This window comes from Cimex lectularius, unplaced genomic scaffold (genome assembly GCF_000648675.2).
Source record: "Cimex lectularius strain Harlan isolate CLEC.00 unplaced genomic scaffold, Clec_2.1 scaffold80, whole genome shotgun sequence".
In the NCBI taxonomy this organism is placed as follows: domain Eukaryota; kingdom Metazoa; phylum Arthropoda; class Insecta; order Hemiptera; family Cimicidae; genus Cimex; species Cimex lectularius.
This window is the reverse complement of record NW_019392709.1, coordinates 1,621,444-1,636,467: the sequence shown is the minus strand read 5'-3', so window position 1 is coordinate 1,636,467 and position 15,024 is coordinate 1,621,444. Positions and strand designations below refer to the sequence as shown.

Here is a 15,024-nt window from a genome sequence, read left to right as displayed (position 1 = left end):
GTCCTACTTTGTGAACATCCACTTGTTTCAGATGAAATCTTTATCATATAAACTTAACCTTATTTATTGTTAACCTTTTAGCTGATAACGATAATGGTTTTTGACAGGCTTATGTTTTATGTTATAATTATAAAGATGAGAGAATTTGATGCAGTATAATTTAATTTAGTGAAGAGAAGTTATTTTTATCGCAGTGAGTAATAATTAAAAAATATTAACATTGAACAAAAAGTTACATTCAAAATATTAACTTGATTAATTAAATTAAGTCCCAAATTTAATTTCTATGTTATATCTTACAGCCAGACCAATCTTTTATTGAAAATAATTAAAAATTAAGCGAAATGTAGCATAGTTCACTACATAAAATTATTATTATGTTTGTTTATTGTTTCACCCTTAAACAACACATTTTTTCTTTAGATTTTCAGTTTAGGGTTGATAGTATTTTAGTAATGATTTGAATTTACAAAAAGCATAATCTACTGTTTATAATGCACATAGTCTTGTATTATTGGAAGAGAAGGTTCATTGTGTAATAAATATGTACCAAATCTGATTTTTTAATATTATACTCTTCTTCCGACCCTGGATATTGATTTATTTATTTAATTACCATCTGTACTAATTATATACATTATATAATGAGATACAATACGATTTTACGTATATCCCATGAGGAGCCAGCATTGTTGTTCTCCTGGCTTTCTGAATAGTTACGAATTATTGGTAAGGAGCTCCCAGGGCCAGTTCCTCTTCAGTCCTCTTGTAGGGGTGGGCAATTTTGGGCATGCATCAGGTTAATGGGCTAGGATGTGAGGATAGTTGTTCATAGAATGTAGAAAATTTGTTGTGGATTAGGTTTTTAACGAATGGAGGTCATTGTGAGGTGTACTGTTGACAATTGTTCTGAGGACTTCAGATGTTGGAAGGTTTAGCGGTGCCGCATAGTTCTAATCCATATGTCCAATAGTCTTCAGTAGATTATTACATAGTGTTAGTTTGTGTTTTGTTGATACATGTGAAGTACGTGATAATAATTTGTATAGTAGTCTGAAGTATCTGTTTGATTCTTGCCTTTTAGTTTGTGTATTCCAGGTTAGATGTGAGTCGAGATAGAACCAGGTACAGTTAGTTTTTGGGATAGGAGAATTATTGAGGAATATTGTACGATGGGTTTTGTTTCGGCAGGGGAGGCTAAAAATAATATGGGTGCATTTGCTTCCATTTATCTTAAGGCACCAGAATTTGCTCTACTCGGCTATTTGCAACCTGCCTGGAGCTCCTCTGAAGGAAGTGTGGATCAGAATTAGGGAATAGCCCAGCTGTACCGTCGGCAAAGAGCTGCTAGGAGAGTGGAGTGTGAAGTCAGGATAATTGTGGTATAAATGAGGTAATGGTTCGATCACGCAGTCCTGTGGAAATCTGCTTCCAGAGGGCAGTGTTTGGAGTAGTCCAATCTTTGGGAGACCCAGAATTGTTCTGTTAGATAGGAAGAATTATTAACAAGGTATTTGGAAGACCAAATTTTAATTTGTACAGAAAACCGTCATGCCACATGCAATGAAATGCTTGTATCTTGACAAGAAAGGCCTCCATGCAATATTGTTTGTGCTCAAGGGATGAGGATATGAGGGTCTACAATGTGAAGAACCTGCTGGGTTGTAGAATGTCGGGGACGAAAGACAAACTGGTGATCTGGGAGAAGGTTGAGTGAGTCCAACCCTGGATTAAAGACATAAATCTTCCTCAACCTAGAATGACAGTTTGACAATGCACTTGAGCCCATGTTCTATCAATAAATCATTGCGCATCAAGAAGCAAAATGAATGCATATTACTCGTTCCTAATTTATTGGTAGAGCGGGTTCAGTGTGTGTCTAATAACCACCAGAGCTGATTTTGAGGCAGAAATAATTCTTACAAAAATTTTCACTATGATATTGAACATCTGCTCATTTATCATTAATAATGTGTGGTGTTTAGTGACCTTTACTTGATGATTAATTGGAGGTTGTGAGATGCGGTCTGGTGTGACATAGGTTTTAGAAAAACATTTTATTTATCGTGCCGTTTCCATATTTATTGAGATCATGTTCAGGGCCTGGGATTTATAAACATTGTTTAAATTTTACAAATACATGTAGGATGTGAAAAAAATGAATTTATACAATGCTAGAAAATTTTAGATTAAAAAAATGTCTATACAATGCTAGAAAATTTTAGAAAAAACAATGAATTTATACAATGCTAGAAAATTTTACATAAAAAATGAATTTATACAATGCTAGAAAATTTTAAATTAAAAAAAAGACTACAATGNTGTAGTCTTTTTTTTAATTTAAAATTTTCTAGCATTGTATAAATTCATTTTTTATGTAAAATTTTCTAGCATTGTATAAATTCTTTTTTTTTATCTAAAATTTTCTATCATTGTATAAATTCATTTTTTTCACATCGTACATATATTTGTAAAATTTAAATAATGTTTATAAATCCCAGGCCCTGAACATGATCTCAATAAAGATGGAAACGGCATGATAAATAAAATGTTTTTCTAAAACCTGTCACACCAGACAGCAAAATAAATTGATTGGATTCTATGTTTGGACATTACTGTTGCTAACTACAATTTGTTACATGATAGTGAGATTGTTTTAAACTTCTTAAATAGTTTTCCTTGCCTTAGAAACTATCCTGTTTTGATTTTTCCAAAAAGTACAGTTTCAAGTGTATTTTGGAAAACTTTCTCAGATCAGATTCAGATTACTAAAAAATATTCCAGGGAAAATCTGATCCGAGACTGCTCATAAACAAATATATGAATCAGACGACTGAACAAACTCAGCTATTATATAAAATTACAACTTATTGTTTTCTTTTCTCTTATTCAATTCTCTTATATCATTATTTTGTTGTTAGTGAAAGAATGGTTGAATGAAGAATGGACACAGTTTTGATTTTTGTACCAGACATCAGAAAAGACTTTTCCGGCTACCTCTATGGAGTCTATTGTGAATCAGATTCAAAATCATGCAGGGCGTTTTACATCCTCGGCATGTATTCTTGTCTTGAGCAGAGCCCAGAACCTGATCTGGAAAGCTACAGCCTGATCGGAAGCAGCTGCGGTGTCAATGGGCGGTTTTTCTTAGACCTGAGACGGGAAAACTGGGTCTTGTTGAACCATCTCAATGCCGATACCCTCGTCCACAAGGTTTACATCAACCACGAAGACTGCCCACTGAACCAGTGTCATGTTATTCGCTACAGTCCTGATCTTCTCTATGATTCAGAACTGCTTCTGGCCAGATCCCCTGATAAAGAATTTGACGGCGACTACTTCAAAACTCTAGTCCACTTTTTGAATGTTAAAAAGTCAAAAGTTACAAAGCATAAGCCGAGTGTAATCACTCTATTGGCAGCTTCTATACTCCAGTTTATAGTTTATTGGCTTACCAAAGGTTACCATATAACACAGCTCTCATCTGTCGGTCTTCACCTTCTTGAAAGGTCAAAAAATCTTAAATGGCTCATTGAAAGCTATTACATTCCTGACACGTTAAAGCTTCAGCGAGGAAATTTCATCATGTCCATTCTATTTGACATGCCCCTTGGATTCTTCATAACCATGGCACTCTCAAAATGGGGTACTGAACACGAGATCTTCCATTCGATAGCCACAGTATCTGAGGTATAAATACAATATAAATATTATCTTTATTTTTTTTTTAATTGAAATAAAAATTTAGTCAAGATAATGTAGCTTGTTCATCTCCAAACATCCAGGTCTATTCTCGCTGGTTTTGCCTATCAGTCACATGTGTCTATTTTACCAATTTCAGTAGTAGATCTGTATCAATTATAAAGACGTGATTAAAATAATATTCAGACCAATGACAAATTGGCCAGGAAAAACCAGTAAAGTTAAGCAAACCAGGAGTATTGGAGAAAATCAAGCTACTCCTTGCCATCTTCTCCTCAATATCCACCATTTTTAAATAATTATATTTTTAAGCATATAATTTTTTTTTAATTTTGTTATAAAATATTCGTATAACTTTTTAGGAGCTTGTAGATTCAATCAGTGTCACACTGAAATGGATAATGGGGAGTCCAGGAGGGCTGAAGCTCAACTATCCTTTGAATTTTATCCTTGGGACCTTCTTTCTCTATCACATGTATTTGTGGTGGATTTTTCTTGGTATTAGATGTCACCAATGTCAAAGAAAATTGTTTTTTGAAATGAATAAATTTTATTTTTAGGGCTTATCAGGCCTCTTTTGGAATTGGCATTTTTACTTTTTCTCAAAATGGGCTTTCTAGGTTGCTCCTTCCAGATCGCTTTACTTGCTGATATATTTTCCCTAGTGTCATTTCATCTCTACAGCATATACGTCTATGCAGCGAAGTACGTGCCTTTGGTTAAGATTTGCAAATGTTTTAACAAATTCTGTTTTTCAGGCTTTTCAGTTTCCAATTCAAACAGCTTTGTTCATTATCAGCAATATTTTTCGGACGTAAACGAAATCCTGAGCCGGGCAAGGTCGACTCCTTTCCTTACAACAACGAACAGCTTTTTGTCGCTACTGTCTGTTTTACAGTACTCCTTTTCCTCTTGCCCACTACACTGGTCTACTACATTATTTTCACCCTGGTGAGAAATTTAAAAAAACAAAAGTTAGGAAAACTTGAATTATTATAATTTCAGCTTCGGTTGGGCATTGTGATGATTGGTGGACTGTTAACAAGAGCAAGATACTTACTTGAAATCTCACCAATTTACTGCACTTTCATCTGGTTCTTTAAGCCAAGAAAAGTCTCAAGTAGGTTTTTTTCATATATATAGTTTTTTAAAGATTTATTGTTTTTCTATGGATGATTTCAGTGACAATAAGACTTTTGCCAGTGAAAGGACTTTCGAACTCTGGATCTGTTACACTAATTGCAGAAGCAGTACCAGGGTCTTGGTTTGAATGTGCTTTGAGGTGTACACCAACGGTTATTTCGAAGCCCAAACCAGTTCAATGGACAAAAATTGGAAAGAGCTTGCTAAATGGAAACATTATTTATCAGATTTGAACTGATTTAAAAAAAGACTGAATTTGGTATATATTTGTACATTCTATAATCTTTGTAAGAAAAAATCAATTAGAAACAGATTTGTTGTTGTTATATATACATGTATTGTTTGTTTTTAAAAAAGAGAGGGAAGATTACACAAAAAATTTTCTTTATTATATTTGTATTGTTACACCGGCCGCGGTTTTTTAATTTAGTTGTTAGCTGTTATGTGGAGAAAGTAAAACCAAGTGTCTTTAGATTATTCTGGACGTTTTTGGCTCAAGAAAAAGTTTTTGGTTGTACGTACAGACACATACATTTAAGCATATCGAACAATTAAATTGGAAAGTTGCTGATGCCCTGTTGATTTACAGGGCTGAACTGGATCAATAAGCACGAAATGTCCAGAGTAAATGAAACCTAAAATCAGTTTTATCAGAATTTTACTAAATATTATTAAATAGAATAAAATAACAACTTTTTTTAAAAAGAAGCATTAATACAAAGTAAGCTTATGTAGTGAGAGTACTTTTAAAAAACCGGGGGGGGGACTTGGAAGTGTAAACAATATGACTATAAAAATTTGCCAATTTAACGGTGATTGTAATTATTTTGATTGATACTGATTTAAGGTAAGTGGTTAATTATAAAAATTAAAAATTGATTTGAAAAAATCTGTCACGGATGGCCAATTCATTTCATTTCATCACTTATTTTAAAATTCAATTTTGTTCAATTGTTAAAATTCAATCAATTTTGTTTAAGTTTCTCATATTAAATATTTGGTTGGAGTTGGATCATTCCCTATCATCCTAGATTGCTCATTTCATCAGAGATGTTGTGACATTTCCCCATCTTTATCACCACATAATTATATGATGTTTAACCAAAAACTTCCAATGTTTAACAAAAGGAAAAGTTGATACATTTAAAAACCTCAACTGGATTCTTGTCTAAATAAATAACGTAGGTAAAATAAAGGGCGTTTAGGTAAACACCTCACCCTAGAATATGCAATGATTTTTAATTATTTATCATCCTTGAGGTTGGAAGTTGGAAAATGTGCCTTAACAATACAGGAGAAATAGTCAAGTATGATTGGGAATGATTAAACTTTTTTTTAAATTTTGTACCCAATATCTTAATTATATTTTAATTTATTCTTAACTTGTTTTACCCTGATACCATCTTCCTAATATTGAATTGTATTTTCAATTTGTTTAATATAATATGTATGTATGTGTGTAGAAATAGCAATTGTATTAAATGAATAATTTGAATGATTATTGTTAAATTTTTATTTAATATAAATAATAATAATTAGAAATAAATATATTTTAAATACATAAAATGCATAATTAATCAGTTCTTCCAAAAATACTGTTAAGGTAAGTTGATTTTATGATTAAAAACAAATTTTTGCATAAGTATATAAGAAAAAGCGAACAAATCTGTACACAAGTTAATGTGGAGCCACTTGAATATAAATTTATTTTTTTTTAAATAAACATAAGAAATCATTAAGTTTTTTTTATTTTAGTCTAAAAAAATTTAGAATGGCATGAAAGTTTTGTTGTTTGTAACAAAATTTACTTGAACTTTGAATTTTTAAGAATAACTTATTTTAAGTTTAATTTTATTCTTTTTTTTCCTTTTCTTCAAGTTCAAGAATAATATATCACAGATTTACTACTTCAGAAGTTTTAAACTACTTTGTTATTGATATTTGCAGAGTGCATTATAAATTATTAAAATTTCAAGTTTAAAAAAATAATTATTCCACAATGAAATGCATATATATTAATTTTTAATGAAATAAAGTTTGTATTTATCTGTAGGACTTACCAATATGGCATTAATTATTGACAATAACCTCAACATTATAAAGGCACAATATTTATAGTCTAATAAAAAAATTAAATCTAAACCTAATTAATTTTCACTTACAAAATAGACTAGAGAGAAAAAAAGAAAAGAAGATTATTAACAACTTGTACATTTTACAATAGTATGGTAAAGAAGCCACTCAACTTATGTTTCATTAACATTTCATGTTCTCGTGTGTTTATTGGTAGCTTCGTTGGATAAAAAGGAAGAGGAGGATAGAGAGAGAGTGGGGTATTTGTTTATCCGACTGTTGGTTTTTTTCTATTTTGACAGGAGAATAGCTATGGCTTTCGAGTTAAGCCTAGAAATCTAAAACACTTTTACTCCTAGAATAGTCAACTGGGATTTGTAAAGATGTGAATGGTCGTTTTGATTGATCTGCTGATATTATAGATACCCTGCTTGAGTCAATAGAATTCCTTATCCTGGGCACATAAAAATAATTAATACAATTAAAATAACAGTCTGAATTTAATTAAAGCCTTACCTTGAATTATCATTTGTATATTTCTTGGTAAATTCCTTGTCTCTTGAAAATATTACCGTCCGGTGTGGCACATTTTCACTTCCATTGGTTGCTTCAAGAATACCATTGTAAACCAGTAAGTCATCCACTAAGATCTATTGTAAAATAAAATAGTTTATAAATTTGTTACGTTTTTATGTTATTTAACTTACCCCAAACTCTTTAACTCCTCTATTCGGGGTTTTACCATAATTCCAAAGTTTTATAATTGATACAGTTGTTGGGGTATCGAATGTTATATAGACTGTATTGATCTGTCAAAAAATTACAATATTTTGAGAATAATTAAAAATTATATTATGCCAGTTCACGTACAATCCCTGGCAATATCGGCGCAAGCCACATATGCCTTCCATCCGTTGTAGTGTTTATACCGTCAAGGAGCTTGTCTGGCGTTCTCACATCGTCCTCTATCCCATCGAGAATATTTACACTCGAAGGATAAGCGCCGATATCTATGACAAATGAATATAAATATATTTTTATTGTTATTATACTCGTGCTGCATACTTGTCTCAGAAATCGGAATGGCAATTCCATTCATGTCGTAAAGTTCTATCCCGTTGAGCCCTATATAATAAGAATCTCCCCATGTCGACAACAATTGGAATTGAAAGACAAATCCTGATGGCATTTCTGGTGGCTCGTACTCTTCAAAATTCATAGGGCCTTGGGGAAAATTTTTAATAATAATCTTTGAATTTTTATAGTTCAACATACAAAAATTATATTTGTTTAAATTTTACCTCTTGAATTTAATAGGGACTTCATCAGATTGTCAACAGGTTTGTAATTTGTTTCAGGAGGTTTTATTAAAGGTATTTTCTGGGCTATTTTATAATGGCAATGCCCAGGAGCTTTCCTGACTAGAACATCCCCACATACCATTTTATCATCAATGTAAATGCTCATCGTTTTAACCTAAAATCAATTAATTTAACAAAAGGGTTTTAAAACAAAGTTAAAAAACTAACTCCAGCATAGCTCATCTCTTCATTTTCATTATAATTCCATATTACGATGGCGGATATATGTACGGGTACACTTATATTTATACGTATAGTGAGTGAAGTCTTTTTGAAGTCTATCCTCCACATGTGCCTCTTATCCGTTGTCTCATTTACACCATCATTAAGTCTAAAATTTGTCGTATAGTCAGTACAGTACAACTCTTTTTTTGTGCATATTACCTTTTGATATGTTTTTGCTCAGGAGAATTTTCAATCAGGAGGCTTAAAATCGGCAGAGGCTCACCCGTCTCGCCTAAAACGCTAACGCCTGTCAAACCGATCGTATTCAGACCCCATGTGCTAGTGAGTTTGAGCGAAAGAGATTTCAGACATATGACAGCGCCAACGCAGACCCTGTTGGACTCAGGTTTCACAAGACCGGGACACGTGAGAGGCCGGACGTCCTGATATTACAAATTCCATTATTAAATTTAAACTTATATAATAAGTAATAAAAATAATAAAATACCCCTATATCAGCAGTCAGCGGTCTTTCTGGCTGCGTCGGTTTGACCGGCTCGACCACCTCATTCATCACACTTTCATATGAATCATCATGCCTTGATACTCTTTCAAGTATTTCTTCGTCAGTTGTAAATAAAATTGTCTGGGGAAAAGATGAAATTTTCAAGAAAAAAAGAATTTTTCATCATGTAATTTTATATATTTACATCCCCAAATGCATCAGTGCCACCTAAAATTCCACCAGATGCTCTCGCAATTTCTCCTTGAAATATCTTGACTCCATCGAGTGTAATCACCATGTCTTTTACTCCTCTGTAAGAGTGAATTCTAGACTTGTTATAATTCTGGAAAACAATTTTAGATTAAAATAATATAAATTTTTAAAAAAATTGAGCAATGAGTTTGTAATAAGCATGCATATAAGTAAACATTAGAAAAATCCCTTACCCAAATTCTAATCATTGCGATAGTTTGTACATGTTCCATCAGTATTCGTACATAATGATGACTCCCTTCGGTAAAAGGAGTGAGCCAGAGATGCATATCATCCCTTGTCCTGTTGACCCTGTCTAGAATATTTTCCACAACCCTTGGGTCCTTGTCATATTCAGGAAGGACGTTGATGTCTGCAGGGTCTGCTGTAATCTTTTGACAAATTTCCGTCAGATTCACTCCCTTTCAATACATACAATGCCACTTACCCGAGCGATCTGGACTAGTTCTCCTGTTATAGAAAAGATCTCGATGCCGTTCAGCCCGACGTAATGCCGGTCCCCCCAAGTCGAAGTGATGTCTAGGACGAGGTGTTGTCCAGACGGCAATTCGGGAATAATGAAATCTTCATTCGACTTAGGGGAAGCTGACGACCTTCCATAGCTGTGTTCAAACTCGTTAAATTTGATCTGTGGGTCTGAAAACAAAATCGTTAAATAAGATCACAAATAATAATGTTCAAATTACCTTCGGCTCGTTTAGAAATCCTGCCACGGTGCTTTTGATTAAAAATATCAAGGGAAGACCAACTCTCCTCCAATTTCTGCTCAGGCATTGGCAACTGCACTTCTTCTTTCACAGGGCTCGGAGTTTTATCAGGAAAGTAATTCATTAAAGGCTTTGTCATAAAACTGCTTCCTCTACTTCCGATTCAAACATATAAATCAAAATATTATAGTACATATCACATACATGTTACATATATTAAGCAACTTATAGAATAATTTGCTTGTTACTTCATATTACAATTACTTTACCAAAGATGTGGTCTTTAATAATATTTTATTGATATTGTGTGACAGTTTTAAGATAAGGATTGTATGTCATTCATTATACCTTCTTGATCTGCTTGGAGGGATATCTCCACCAAGGGAAAGGATACTAGGGGTGTATCGATCATCATTAGAAAGAGCACTCGAAGTCCTTCTGGTAGCAGCTATCGTCAATTCCCCGAATTCCTCCTCTAAGACGGAAAAGGACAGCAGACTTTCTTCTGCTGGGGTGCTCACCGAAGGTGTACTGATTTCAGACTTAGACTCTTTTACTGGTTGGAAAAAAGTGTTATACGATGCTGGATCTAAATGAGGAAAGAATTAGATTCGTAAGTTTTTGATTTCTCACTGTTCCTTACCTCCATCTCCCTTCATGAGCATATTATCCGCAATGTACTCACTTTCGCGGAGATCGTGTTGGGAACGTGAGTTCTCAAACCTGGCAGGAGTTGTAATCGCTCTCTTTTGCTGCTCATCAATTATTTTCTCGCTTATTGCAGGCTTCCATGACTGTGGGCGGACCTTATTTATTTTCACACTCCTATAACAATAAATTGAGTTGATTATTAAACAAACTATCAATTTTTTTTTCATTAAAACGATTGTCCCCATTATGTATAAATATACTGCACAAATAATGTTATATATGTTGATCAGCTATCCATCTTACATTTAGATTTTACAATTAATTTAACACAAGTTTTACAAACGTAAAGGATAAAAATTACATGCAAAACATGGTAGTTTTTACATTTGTGATTATACAAATTTAAGACTTTACACAACCCTACTATAAGAAATTATTTGGCATATCAAAAGTAACAATAATTGCCGTGTGAGCAAAAACATTTTTGATTTAACAAAAAAACATACAGTACTAAACCAGTTTATTTGTAGTTTATTGGCTACATTTAAATAGCAGCATTGCATTATTGTAAATAAAAGCTTGTTTGAAAGGCTTAAAATCTAAAACATACAGTTCGGCAGTTTAAAAAAGGCTGGGCTTGGCCCTTGTCATGCATTATGATGGTCAGAACTGAAAAATTGGTGCTTACATAGTGTGCGCCACGATGTTCAGGGAATGGGAGATTTTCGAGTAGGCGTTTTTCAGCAACAAATCAGCCATGTGGAAATCCAAAAAAAAATGTTTTCTTTAAGAGAAAACACTGTTTTATAAACGTACTCTAAATTTTAATATTTTCCTGTTCCAAAAAGTTGACATAGTCCGTACAAGTGATTCTCATGCAATGGCAATAATAAAAAGCTACAGTAACAAATTAATAAATTGATTGTAAAATAAATGTTGGCTGGCGGATGGGATAAAAGTCAGAAATATTTGTCGTAGTATAAAAATATGGCTTTAAATAAAATTACGCCTACATTGCCATATTTTTGTACAATAAAAAACTTATTGATATCTCAAAATAATGGGAACCTTTCCCTTATGTTGCACAACAAAAATCATATGTCAAAACAAACAAAAAAATTAAAATAAATCTAGAATAATATAAAATTGAAGTTAGTTATAAACGAAAAGATTTCACCTAGAAAATTGTTTTTTTCTTAGAGATCTGTACTCACCTGCTTCAAATAAAGTCAATTTCTAAAGACTTGCTTATTTCTACAGATTTGGAAAGTCATACGATTTCAATAAATTTAAAAATTTAAAAAAGCCTGGCAAAGTACTCAATACCTGCCAAATTTTTATTAGAGTGGTAACACTTATAGAAATAAAATTGTGCCTTTTTTTTATATATTAATTTATTTACCAAAGTTGTACAGCAATAAAAACTTATTATAAAAGAATAATTTTATAAATATTAAACTTAATATCAAATGGTAGTTAATTAGTTAACACACTAGACTTTTGACTTAAGTAATTTTATTTTTAACTAAAAGTAAATTGCAATATTACTAGAGAAATTTCGAAGTTATTTTAATTGAACTCTTAATCTGCAGCAGTACATACCCAGCTGTAATATATGTTAAACACCAATTTAGTTTTAAAAATGTAAGCTCTGTAAAAAAGCTGTAACAGGTCTGTAGCACTCTGAATAAACAAATAAATATTTAATATGGTCATCTAAAAACAGATGGGTGTTCGAGGTGTGAACATTTCTGAATATGTTGTGAGATTTCCTTCTGGGGTCTACGAAGTGATGGATCTGTAATTTGGTCGTTGGTCAATATTTTGATCTGCCTAGATGACAAAATGCCGAAACACATCCGACCAATCAACTTGGTGAGGTCGGGCAGATCAAATTGAATAGTAATAACCAAATTAGTGAGTAAATATGATAATAAAATAGGCTCAGATATATGGTATGTTGGCCATTTCTGATCAAATGTTCCCTTTATTTTAAGTCAGAAGGTCAAATAAGTAGGCAACATCCTACAACAAATAAGATTTAAATTTTGACTAATGCTCTTTTCTTTTTCTTTAAATGTGGAATTTTAATATCATCGAATTTTCTTTAAAAAGGTTGGAAATATCAAGATTCAGTTATCACATCTACTCAATTGGGAGAGCTAAGAACATGTGGCACATGAAATTTTAAATTTGAAATCTATAAATCAATATATTAATCCATATATGTATTTAATAGTCATAATTGTCTGTATTATTTATTTTAATTAATTATACTTTTAATCTAAGGTCTTGGTTGAAATTAAAAAGCAAGTGTCATGAGCTAGATTTGTACCCACTAATTGTAGTCAAAGGTCGTGGGTTCGAAACCAGCTCTGACACTTGCTTTTTTATCTCAACCAAAACCTTAGATCAAAAATCTATAAACTAAATTAAATAATAATACTAACTTATGTATTTTTGTTTATGTAGAACTAATAATTTAACTGATAATACTAATAAATAATACATTGTAATGTTTCACGTAAAGTCAATAAAGTGATTAACAAATTGTGGACAATTTTTTGAGGTTTCTCCATGTCTGCAAAGTGAAGAAATTTGGTCATTATCGATCATTTAAGTATGCCTATATTCACTTGGTTCGTCTGTCATTACGATCTGACAGACCGACCTAGTGAAGATAGGCAGACCAAAATGATCATTAATGGGCCTAATTTCAAACTGTAGGCAAATAAATTGCAGATTTATCCCATTTTTTCTTGTTGTTCTTGTAATCTGTGATCCAAGTTGTTTTAATAATTGTAAATATTTTTTTAAAATAATATAGTTTATATTTGACTAGATGTTTATCAACACATCAATGAATTTGTTTAATTCGATTTCTTGTCTTTTTTATTTTCTAAAAATCTAAAAACTTGCTTTGTATCATTTATTCAAACTTAGGCAGAGGTTTTTTTTTCCGCGATTTTTTTCTGTGATCTGCAGGTGATGAACCAATGATCCCTCTAGATCATCTTGGTTTTTCCTTGCTGGGTTAGTCTGTCAGACACATTTCAACATTTTGCCATCTTTGGTAAGAATCAATTTAAAGATTTTCTAAATAGATGGCTCATTCTTTTTTTATTTTTTTATTTTATGAGGGTTCGCAACAGCAGAGGTTATATCAACCCTTGGGGTGCCGGTGTTTTTGAAAAAAAGCCCATCTGTAAGTATGTCAGGTTCGAATGCAGGGCCGCTGGATTCAAACCCAGGACCTTACAGTGATGAGCGCCGTGTCAACGCCTAAACCGTTTAACTACCTAAACCTAAACCGGCCACCGACGCCCCTAAAAAAATCTTATTTTAAAGCATCTGGCTGGAGAGAAATTAATTCAAAAAATTACTAATTCGATTAATTTCAATCAAAAATCAACATTGACAAGCAACACTCATTGTTGATGTATATATGCATAAAAAACATAAATTATCTATTATGTAAAAAAAAAAAAATTACAATGCCTTATCTTTCTAAACTTTTCTCATAATAAAACTAAGCGCGTAAATATTTTCTAAATGTAAAAAGTTGTGCTTTTATGCACCCAAGTTTTTTAGGAATAAAGCAGCTTTTTTTTTATTATTTCATCATTCATATTATTTAAATAGTTTGCTTTAACAAACACAAACAAAGACTTTAGACTACTAAAAACACTAAACATTATACTATCTTTGCGTTAACTCCATATACGACAGTGTATAAAAATTAGTCAGCATATATTTGATTTTCTGAAAATAAAGAGTTTAACAAATACAGATTGGAAAACAAAAAATAAAAATAAACACGAGAGATTATTTTATTAATTTATTTTTTATCTTGTGCAAGCTGTTTTAGTACTCTTTAAATTGTGCTGAATAGCAACGCATTACCTTGTCCAGTCTTCAAGCCAGAAAGGCAGCTTTTTCTCCGAAATCTGCTCCATTATAGGGTGGTGCGAATAAAAATGTACAAATGCATTTTATCGACGTACCACACTTCTCACTTAAAACGCACTTTACTAAAATTACATCTCTTTATTTCCCAAAGGGAGATCATTTAACCACTAAGATTTATCTCGAAAGGCTACGCTAAAATGTTCCATACGCGTATAACTGAGAACATGCAAACATGAGATATCCATATCAATTCGGCCAAACTAAAAATATTAAAAATCGCCTTTTTCTATTATATATATTTTTTTAGGCATAAAAAAATATTGTTGACAGGAAGCAGGAAGAGTTTTTGTTGTCATTCTCCTCTTAGCTTAGTTACCATGGAAATTTTGAATTTCCTTCCTTGTTTCATACCAACCGGGCGATATCGTACATTTCACGAAAATTACCTATTTGGTAATTATTTTTTAATTAAATATATTCATTTTTTATAAATATAACTTTTTTTAATGAAATATTCGTAATTTATTATTAATAA

The 15,024-nt window shown here is 32.1% G+C and overlaps 2 protein-coding genes across 8 annotated transcripts; one reads left to right on the top strand and one right to left on the bottom strand.

Annotated features, from left to right (window-relative positions):
* The first annotated feature begins 55 nt into the window (after nt 1–55).
* On the top strand, nt 56–5,173 carry LOC106661658 (phosphatidylinositol N-acetylglucosaminyltransferase subunit Q). Its single transcript, XM_014385201.2, has 7 exons — nt 56–193; nt 2,922–3,690; nt 4,065–4,200; nt 4,263–4,407; nt 4,461–4,653; nt 4,708–4,822; nt 4,885–5,173. Exons 2-7 carry the CDS (start codon nt 2,944–2,946, stop codon nt 5,076–5,078), a joined length of 1,530 nt encoding a protein of 509 aa, XP_014240687.1. The 5' UTR covers nt 56–193; nt 2,922–2,943; the 3' UTR covers nt 5,079–5,173.
* Nucleotides 5,174–7,040: 1,867 nt separating this feature from the next.
* LOC106661606 (protein KIAA0556-like) lies at nt 7,041–14,834 on the bottom strand. 7 transcript variants are annotated; one of them, XM_014385140.2, is made up of 16 exons: nt 14,484–14,834; nt 10,573–10,754; nt 10,278–10,518; nt 9,909–10,084; nt 9,650–9,858; nt 9,396–9,593; nt 9,155–9,292; nt 8,953–9,090; nt 8,664–8,887; nt 8,448–8,610; nt 8,220–8,394; nt 7,984–8,142; nt 7,789–7,928; nt 7,626–7,727; nt 7,435–7,568; nt 7,041–7,372 (listed from the first exon to the last, which is right to left on the bottom strand). In XM_014385140.2, the coding sequence occupies exons 1-16, from the start codon at nt 14,534–14,536 to the stop codon at nt 7,249–7,251; spliced, it is 2,556 nt and encodes an 851-aa protein (XP_014240626.1). In that variant the 5' UTR covers nt 14,537–14,834; the 3' UTR covers nt 7,041–7,248. The 7 variants fall into 7 exon arrangements, with proteins under 7 accessions (XP_014240626.1, XP_014240643.1, XP_014240658.1 ...); XM_014385157.2 differs by having other exon boundaries at nt 10,615–10,754; XM_014385172.2 differs by lacking the exon at nt 14,484–14,834 and adding an exon at nt 11,795–11,882 and having other exon boundaries at nt 9,909–10,081.
* Nucleotides 14,835–15,024: the final 190 nt, after the last annotated feature.